At 46.9% G+C, this 9,832-nt stretch overlaps 1 protein-coding gene across 1 annotated transcript in view; it reads left to right on the top strand.

Annotated features, from left to right (window-relative positions):
- Positions 1 to 749: 749 nt before the first annotated feature.
- The window catches only part of RNF213 (ring finger protein 213), a gene marked incomplete at its 5' end in the record, with an annotated part of 49,096 nt that continues 40,013 nt past the window's right edge, over positions 750 to 9,832 (top strand). The window contains 13 exon segments of the mRNA XM_008948906.1: positions 750 to 1,093; positions 1,591 to 1,656; positions 2,568 to 2,749; positions 3,466 to 3,609; positions 3,864 to 4,057; positions 4,288 to 4,565; positions 5,729 to 5,997; positions 6,744 to 6,752; positions 6,991 to 7,176; positions 7,691 to 7,901; positions 8,587 to 8,642; positions 8,906 to 9,059; positions 9,543 to 9,674. Of these exon segments, the coding sequence (XP_008947154.1) occupies positions 750 to 1,093; positions 1,591 to 1,656; positions 2,568 to 2,749; positions 3,466 to 3,609; positions 3,864 to 4,057; positions 4,288 to 4,565; positions 5,729 to 5,997; positions 6,744 to 6,752; positions 6,991 to 7,176; positions 7,691 to 7,901; positions 8,587 to 8,642; positions 8,906 to 9,059; positions 9,543 to 9,674 (2,225 nt within the window).

Genomic DNA, 9,832 nt, shown 5'->3' with positions numbered 1-9,832 from the left:
GCACTAAATCAGAATGGGAGCTGAAACTCCTCAGAAAACGTAAACTGGGTGTGAAACAATATTGTGAAGTGTCATTAGCATGGTGCAGCCTTTGGGCTGTAACAGTCAGAGGGGCTGGGAGCTAGCTTCACATTCAGGATTTTTGTGCTCCTTCTCCCAGAAAGACCCAGAGGAAATCAGTGTCTCTTGGTGTTGGTTGTTCTCCACTCAAGAAGGTTAAAAGTTTTTTTTATCTCACAGCTGGGGGAGAAGTAACTCTGAAGAGCCTGTGAAACAGGGCAGCAGAAGGTGGAGGTTGGCTCTGTTGCCTGACTCGGGTCTGAGTGGCCTTTTCACAGGCTCTCAGCACCAGATAAAACTGTGGACAATAAAAAGGGAGTTTCCCAGGCTTTGCCAGACCCAGCACCCAGCTGCACTGGGTACCCAGCATACTCTCACTGGGTGCTGACCCGCAGTTGTTCCCAGCACCTGCTGCTTCAGCTGGTGGCAGGATAGGGATAGATAAGAACCTCAGTACAGTGGTTTCTTAGTTGTTCTGCTGCTGACTGCAGCAGCCTTGGAGAGGGGGGAGGCTGTGCTAGTGAGGATGGTGTCATTGCTAGTGGTAGCTGTTGAGCAGGGAACAGCAAAGTGCCTCCTGTGTGTTCAGTTGATGGGTTCAGTCAGCAGCAGACCCTGCTGGCTCCCCACCAGCTGAAAACTGTTTTCTTTCCTGACTAGTTTAATGATGAACCTTGCCTCCATTGCAGAAGGAAGCAAGGTGAAGCTTGCTCCAGTCCCTGACACAGGAGAAGGGGTGAAGGCAGAAGGTGCTGAGGGGTGTCTGCCTTCCACTGAAACATGGGAGGAGGAGGAGGGAGGATCACTGGTGGCCAGCACTGGAATGCTAATCAATACTTCAGAGACCACACCAGAATGCACTGCAGGTGGGCCTCCTTCCACCACTGAAGCAGTGGTTGAAGAGGAGGAGGAGGAGGAGGAGGAGGAGGAAGAAGCATCATCACTGCTGGAGGATGTAACAGCTCCAAGTGATAGCTCAGAGGCTGTGCCTCAGGGTGCGGCTGGCGAGTCTCCTAAGAAGTCACAGAAGAGGGTAAGGCTCTGCTGGGCTGAGGGGCAGCAGGAGCTGGGAACTTGCTGCTCTCTCTGACTCAGTGAGGCTGGGCTGTGACACCACGAATCCCTTTGGCCTGCAGCAGCTGCCTGTGCTGCTGGGAAGTGCTGCATGGGGGCAGCTGTGGTGCTGAGGGGGGCAGCTCCCCGTGGCAGAACCTGTGCTGCACAGAGGGGACTGGTCCAGAACTGGGCTCAGCAGTTGGCCTGGTCTTGTTAGTGAGCACTGTGCTTGGTGCTGCTCTCTGTTCCTGCTCAGAAAGTCTAGAATATTCAGAGTACACAATTCTCAATGGTCATTGGCATTTCACCTGCTGTAGGTGGTGGGTGGTCTTGTCTTTTCTCTTCCTGATGGTTCTCCATTAACCCAGTGTAGCTGGAAGATGCTGGTACCAGCTGCAATGGAGAAGGTGACAAAGACTTTCTTTGACAATGAATAAACAGACTTTGTGTTGCTCCTTCTTTCTTTTCTTCTAGAAAAAGAAGAGGAGAAACTCCAAGAAGGGCCCTTCCAGCTCTGGGGATCAGGACTCTCTGCCTCCTGTAAGCACAGCACCAGCTCAAAGTGAAGAACTGCCCAACACCCCTGTTAGTCCCCAGGAAGCCCAGCCTGGGGGCAGCAAGGCAGCAGTAGGGGGTGCTGGTGACAGGGGAGGGGCACTGGGGAGCAGTGGAGCCTTGGGGAGCTCGGGAGCAGGAGCTGGAAGGCCAGAAGCAGTTGCAGAAGTTGGTGACAGGAGCGTGGATGTGATGGCCCCACCAAAGCAGAGCAGCATGGGTAGTGTGGCTGCCCCACCTCCAAGCCCTGCAGCCCCAGAGGAGAAGGTGGATGGAGGAAGTGCTCACACTCAGGTGAGTATTTGGTTGTGTTGGGCCAAGTTTCCTGTTGTAACTATGATTTTGTGCTGTTGGTGAAGCTGAAGATGAGGAGGCTGGGGATGTGGGGTGAAAGCAAGGAGCACTGTCAAGTGTTTCTTTGGAGTTTCTCCCCTGTGTTGGTTCTAGCCCAGCTCCTCACTGGGTGGGTGCTCAGTTACCCCTGGGAGCTGTGAGTGTCTCTTCTCCAGCCAGCTCTTCCAGGGAGTTCTGTTGGATCTGCTCTCACGAGACCTTTTTGCCTTGTAGGTGCCTGTGCTCCACTCACACACAGGCCTCTCAAGCTGTACATTGCTGTTGATGATCTTTGATTTCCTTTACACTCCATCCTCTGGGGACCTGTGGCTTATTGACCTGACTTCTTGCCAATGTGTTTGTGTTGGATTCCTCTTGGTACTCCTGCATTATTTTCCTTAACCAGTAGCCTCTGTCAGGGAGGGATTCATTCCAGAAGAATGAATCCAGCTGATTTATGGTTTCTGGGTATTCCCAGGTGCCTGAAGAGATGTTGGATACTTCTGTAGATGTCCTTCCAGGGTCTCCTGTTTAACTGGACATTGTCTGTCTTCCTATTGCAGAACAAAGACACAAAGCAGAAGAAGGAGACCCCAAGTGAGAAAGTGAGCAAAGTAACTGGGAAAGCAAGTGGGACCAAAGGACCTGAGGTTACTAAAATGGACAATGCCTCAGCTGCAACAGACAGTTGCAAGGACAAAAAGCAACAAATGAAACAGAAACCTGTGGATAAGATTAAAGAAAGGTGGGAACACCCTTGCTGCTCCCCAACATACAGGATTTGGTGTGAGGAGGACTAGAGGACTCCAGGCTGAGGCAGGGGATTGAAGTACTAAGATTAGGTCTGCAGCTCCCTGGGATATGTGGAAATAGAGTTGCCTTAAAACTGGCATAAACTACTGCTCAGGCAAAAGAACCAGTGCTAAACTGGGAGCTGCAGCAGAGGCCATGTGCTGGGTCATGTGCTACACTTGGTACTGGAACCTTCTTGAGTATGTGATGAATAAGAGAAGAGATTGCCCTCATTTCTTACTCTTAGGAGGAACATGTGCATCAGGCATGTAAGTCTTTAGATGAGTGGTGTAAGGAGCTGTTCTGATTAGTAGAACTTGTTTTGCTTAGTGTGTGTGGGCTGGAAGAGGGGTGAAGTGTAGCTGTTCCATGGGGCTCTGCTGGGTGAGGTCTTTGTCAGCCTGCCACTGCAGAGGCCCAGACACATGTGGCCAGAGCATTTCATGCTGCCTGTAGGAGCATATTTCTCCTTTTTGCATTAGGCTTTACCCTAGGCCTATGTAGCATCAGGCTGAGTGAGCTGCTGACAGAAATTATGGGTATTGCATCCAGTAAACTAGGGGCTCAGATTTTATTTGTGGTTTATAGTGATTTGTACAATTAAAAAAAAAGTAAATTAGAAGGAAAATAGAATTCTGCTTTTCTTTCCTGCAGCTCTGTGAGCCGAAGTGATGGTGTTACAGTGTATTTCCATGCAATAATATCCAAGGACTTCAAACTAAACCCTGACGCAGCCAAAGTGTTCATCAGGGCTGGAAGCATTCCTCACTACAAAAACTGGAAGGACAACATTTGTGAGCTGAACTTCAGCAGGTAAGTCCTTACACAGAGGCACAGGGGGGTTTTGGCTCTGGAGAACAGGATGTAATGTGGTACTTCATTAATGCTTCGTGTCCAGAGATGGGTATTGCTACAAAGGGCTTTCACAGTGGAGATAAATACTCCAGAACTTCCATCATGAAAGAATAATCACTATACCTAGTACAAATGGAGTGCTGCATGGAAAAGGAAGCATGTACATCAGCTGACATGTCCTTTACCTTCCTTTGCTGTGTTTTGTTTCCTAGGGATCTAGGAGTACATGGATTCCTCATCGAAGGGACTGTAACTCTTGCAAAAGAAATTGTTAATAAAACCATTCCCTACAAATATTTTGTTGTCTCTGGTAAAGAGCAGTATGAATTTATTTACAAGCACTCAATATCCAGTAACCACGTGAATCGCTGCCTGTGGATAAGAGGAGAGTTGCTCAACAATGGAGGTGAGCTGCTCAGGCTGGGTCAGTGTCCTGGGATCACTGGTGGCTTTTTGGTGGGGTGATCTCTATGCTTCCAAATGCTCTAGGCCAGTCAAGCATTATTGGGCAGCACTGTCTGAAGCTGGAAGCTTAGTGGGTCACTGGAGGGATTTCTGTCAGCAGCTGAAGGGGTGAAGGGATGTGCAAAGGTGTTTCTCAAAGGGTTGTTCTCTCTTCTTGTCTGTGTTCTCTAGAATGGCATCAGTATGATGACATTGTGTGTGCAGCACCTTCTCTAATGGGAAACCTTTGGCAGTTTATTTCTGGCAATAAAAAAGGTGTGTTGGAAGGGAAGAGAATAGCTGCAAACATTATGTTAGAAAATATCTTCAGCATTCTTGGAACCTGGAGTCCCAACAACCTGAGAAACTTCTTCTGCCAGCTGGCACAGTTCTACTCTGTGACAAAAGAGCCACATGTGTATGATGGCTGTGCAATGCCATGGACAGAGCTCAGCTTTGGCTCAGAGCAGGTAACCTGTTCTCTTCTAACCAGGACTAGAAAACAGATATCCAGCTGTTAATACAGAACTTCAGTTTTGCTCTTGACCTTGTTGGGTTGGTTTTGCTTTTCCAGTCAGTTCAGGTTTGACTGAATCAGTGGGGATCCTTTTGGGGTGACAGCCACAGGCTGCAGTGGGAGCTTCAGTCGTGGCTTTGCAGTTGGGTGCTGTTCAAGTATGTCATACTGGTCAGCAGCAGAGCTGCAAGGGGTGACTTCTTGCTTGAGTGGGTTTTGTGTCTGGATATGTATTTCCTAAGCCTGGCCCTTTATTTTTGCTGCCAGTCACTGTGTCACCAACTTATCTGCCTTTGGCTTTGATGTCAAATCTGCTTGGGTTGTTTTTTTTTTGGGACTAGCTCTTCCTGGTCCAGTTCTAATCACTGATGGTGACAGGGCTTCTGGAGTCCAAAATGTCTGACCTGGTGTAGTTATGAAATATGACTGGAAAGTCATGTTGCCTTTTGGGGTGCTTCAGACCAGTGTCAGGGCTCACTCCTGACTCTCCACAGCCCCACTCCTCCAGGTGACATGGGGGAGAGGCCACAAGATGGCATGGCCTGCCCAGCTCAGCAGAGCCCACTGGTGTTCCTGTCACTGCTGCTCCTCAGGAGGGTGATTTTTGGTATCACCAAGTACCACAGTACTATGGGCCCCTGTTGTGATCTCAGAGTAGCTTTTGGGGGCTGTGGGTAAGGACAGAAGTCTCTCTCCCTTCACTAACTGCCAGCCAAGTCTGATGCCACTGGGAAACTGGAGTCTGCTTGTGGTGTCTGATGGTGACACGAGGCAGTGGTTGGGTGTCCAACTGCTCAGCTCAGCAGTTCAGCTGCCCTGCTCCCTTGGTGCTCCCCAGCTCTGTGGGGTGTGGGAAGATGCAGCTGTGGCTGAGGGGTGGGAACTGGCAGCACAGAGAGAGGCACCAAACTGTCACAGGTACTGGGGTACCACACCTCATGTTCTGGTGGTGGTCAGTACCACGTGTGCTTAGATCCTGGCACCACCAAAGTGCCCTGGGGGGTAGAGAGTTAGGGAGTGTCCTTGCTCTAACTGGCAGAAGTAAATGGTTTCAGAAGGAAAAGACTTGTTGGGGAACTAATGCTGAGCTTGGTTTGTTTCTTCCCTCTATCCTAGGTGAATGATTTGCTGCTAAGTTATATGGAGAAAATGGCTCGTCCTTTCTTTGAACCAGGAGGTGGGAAAGTGTCACAGAAGGACTTAGTAATAAAAAGTAAACTAGCTCTGGGACTCACCATTCTCACAGTCATTGAAAGGCTTGGGCTTCCAACATCAAAAAGCAAGCTGGCTGGGCTGTGCAGCCTCTTGTGCTTGGATAAGGTGTCACAACAAGCAGTACAGGATGAGCTTCATCGTATCCAAAAGGATTTTGGAGCAGTTGTTAGGTATGTATGTCACTGGAGTCTTTACAAGGTAGCTAGCTGGGCTGGTTTTGCTGTGAGCCTAGCACCCTGTGATAAAACAACAAGGGATTCAGCTCTGTAGTGCCAGAGTTGAAATAAAAAATGGGATTTGAAGAGAACTTTGGAGGTCTCTGTTCCAACCTCCTGCTCAAAGCAGGGCTAATGTCCAGGCAAGGCTCCATCTGAGTTCAGAAGAACTCCAGGGATGAAGGTTGTACAACCTCTCTGGGGCCCTCCTTCACACCAAGAAAAGCATGTGACTAAAATACTTTCCTTTTGCCCAAATAGGACTTCCCTTATTGCAGCTTGTTGCTGTTGCTGGAGTAGTAGAGTTAAAACTATTGGTTTTTCTTTACCCTTTTCTGTCAAGCACTTTCTAGATTCTTACCTGTTTGCAACTCATACTTGCAAACTCCAGTAATAGGTGTGTTTACTCATTTAAATATAAATGCCCTTTTTGAGTGGTTCTTGTCCCCTCTGTCCATCATTACACATGTGTTTTACTGACTTTTCTCAGTGCCTCCTTATTAGCCTGTTCTGTAACTCCTTTCCTGGCACTGAGATTCCTAGTTCTTCCCTGGCATAGCTGCAGTGATTAAATCTCCTCTTGGAGACCTTTGTAGTACTTCAGCCCAACCAAGGAGGCCAAGAATTGTCCCTAGAATTCCTGGCTCTGTGCATGTCACCCAAATGAGCTGGGGGGGCCCATGTGGAAATGGTAGATACAGCATCATGAAGTGCTAATACTGTATCAGTAGGGTTTGTGCAGAGAGATTCAAGTAAGATTAGTTTTGAGTCTTAAACTTTTACCACATATGCTGTTCAATGAGGATAAGATTGAGCTAAAATAATTACCAGAAGTCATTTGAAGGTACATAGCCAGATTGAGATATAGCTTTCCCCTCCAGGTACATGCTTGAGTCCTTTCAAAAGCTGTCCTTTTACTGTGTCTGTTTTGGTATTTTTCTTTTGAAGCTTGAAAGTTCAGCTGACAAACTTGTGCCAGAGATGCATGGATGATGAGGTGAACCAGTGGGTGTGGGTTCTTCCTCTTCTGCATTTCTTTGCTGCTCCTTTGCAGCAGGACCACTGGCTGACAGAAGAGGACACCTGGGCAGGGCTGGAAGGGCTTCCATTTGCTGAAACAAGGAAGAAGCACGTGTGAGTTTTCTAGAACTACTAATTGTAGGCAGTGCCTTGGCACTGTCACTGGTGCTGATCACCTTACTTCAGCTCTTCCTTTTCCTCCTTTAAGTTCTTTGTTTAAGAAATAGAGAGAGCAGCATGTTGGTGGTGGATATTTGGGATGTATGAGTGCAGGCACTGGTTGCTGAGATGGAGTATACAAAGCTGTGCAGTATGTTCCCTTTCAGACACAGCCCTTCATTCTGCAGGCTGTGGAGCAGCTTCACAGCCAGTGCTGCCTGGCAGGAGGTACAGCAGCTGGTGATATGCCTTGTGCAAAATCTGAGCAGGACCTGGAGATTATTTTCCTTGAGTGCTTCTGCTCAGTTTTGATACTGCTTCTGTGATCATTGGGTCTTGGGGTCTTCTACTGATCTTCAGCTGTAAATGGAGAAAACATAGGAGAGAAAATCAGAGTCCTCTGTGGGCTAGACAAGCTCTTAACCTTTTGTACCTTGAAAATGTGAAGTTTTTTGTCTTCTGCCTCTAGGGAAACTAATGCAACTTCCCTCCTGCAAGTAATGAAAGAGAAGAAATACTTGATGGAATTTGATAAGATGTTGGTCAAGTCCTGGTTCTGTGTGCTGCCCCTGGAGAGCCTTGCTGAATTTATAGAAGACTTCTGCAGTGATTTGTTAGTTGCTCTACAAGGTGTTTTTTACAGATTAGAGAACATTGAGTCTTCAAGGACCAGTCCTAAGGTTTGTCTGCCTGCAGCTTTGCCTGGTGATGAGGCAAGGGCTGGAACTGAGCTGTAGTTGGGCCTCTCAGCAGGACTGGCTGTCACTGAAGGGAGAGTGTGGCTGTCAGATGGTCAGAGCACAAAGAGCTTCAAATCTAGCTAAAAGCAAAAATAGTTGCTCTGAAGTGAGAGACTCCTTAAAGGAGATGAGAGGGTGTATCCATAGCAAAAACTGTTGTGGGCATTGGTGAGAGAAGGGTCTGCTTATGTGGATCTGCTCTTGGTTGCTGATGCCAAGTATTTTAGTCCTGAGATCCTCAGATGGCTGCAAGCTGTGTTTTTTTGCATGCCTCCTGGAAGTCTGGGCAAGGTGCTTCTGGGCTGAGAGATTTTCCTGCCTGTTGTGAAAATACTTTGTATTTGTCTGAGAACAGCAGGAACTGGACATGGCAAATAATAAGAAGAAATTGTAAACCCCTAGACTGTAAGAAGTGCAGGTTTTGTTTGTACAAATAATACCTGCTAGGTATGTGTTGACTCTGACATTCAGTAAACAATTCTTGCAGTCTTATAGTCTATTTAAAAAGCATTGGGGAAGGCATGGAAGGATACTGAGTTCTTTTTCACAGCATCTCCTTAACTAATGAGAAACCTGCCTGTAAAATTCCTTCCACAGTTTAATAATTCTATCTTTTCATTCTTAGGTAGTAGAGAGTCTTCTAAAGACACTGCTGTGTGCCTTGGATGAGAAACAGGCCAGGTAACTGAAGTGCCCTTCTGTGAGAGCATCATCCCTAACCTGTGGGGTGTGGTTATGCTTGGGGCTTGAAGGTGTGCTTTGAAATCCATGTGAAGAAGAGTCCTGTGTTTCTCTCCCTCTGTCAGCAGCATTTTTAAAACCCATCTGAGGGAGGGCTGGTAGTTGCCACACTGCTGAATTTGATGGGTTTTTTCTTTTTTACTTCTTTCTGCTCAGAGGGAAAAAAAAATTGAATTCTTGCTCTTTTTCTGCCTGTCCTGCAGTGCTCTGGAAGCTCACTCTTGGCTGTCCTGCTTGACCTGTTGCCTCAAGCTGCACCAGAGGGTCTGCAAGTACACAAAGCAGGGGAGTTGCTTCATGATTCAGGCCACTTCTGCCATGATGATTTCAAAGGTTGCCAAGCTTCAGCCCACAGCAGTGAGTACCAAGGAACCATTCATGGGTTGATATGAGCAAGGTATCTAGAAATATTGCAAAACCAGTAAAACAAGATGGGCTTTAGGTTATATTCCATTGTCAAATTGGAAAATTTAATGCTCTAAATTAACCAAGATTGTGTTACTTTGAAAAAGATGTGAAATGATTTTGATTCTTCTTGAAAATAAGGTCAAATACCTAGATTGGCTCTTGTAGGCTTTTGTCTTGTGTCTTTTTCCCTTAAACATATGTTGTCTTTACTTCCTGGAATATGTGTTCTTAAGCACAAACCAGGCTGTAAGCATTTCATTTTTCCAGCTTCCCTCTATCCTTTATTCAAGTCGTGGTGGGCATGTTTGTGCTTTGGATGATGTATTTAGGTCTTCTCTTTTAGAAGCAGTTATTTAAAACATTTGTGTTGCTCTCCTGCTTGAACTGCTGTGCTTTTTCTGTGTGTGACAGGTCCCAGGAGGTGCTGTGCAGGAAGTTCCAGGGGTAGAAGTATTCAGTGAAGCTCTGACAAACACTCGAACCTGGTTCAGAAATACTTTAAACCAGAAGTTATTGAAAGAACATGTGGAGCATGTGACATTCTCTTTTAATTGGGAACTTCAGGTTTGTCATTTTCTAATAATGTGAATAAAAAGGTGTTTTACTGTAGCTAACCATATTGTCTTGAGTCTAATGGCTCTTCACTGACAACTGTAGCTGCTCTGGCTGGGTAAGGAATAGACAGGCAGGACAGACTACAAGCTGAGAAACTGTTTTCAATG

Source organism: Merops nubicus, unplaced genomic scaffold (assembly GCF_000691845.1).
Source record: "Merops nubicus isolate BGI_N331 unplaced genomic scaffold, ASM69184v1 scaffold2281, whole genome shotgun sequence".
Classification (NCBI taxonomy): Eukaryota; Metazoa; Chordata; class Aves; order Coraciiformes; family Meropidae; genus Merops; species Merops nubicus.
The sequence above is the reverse complement of the archived record's forward strand: the minus strand, read 5'-3'. Positions and strand labels throughout refer to the sequence as shown.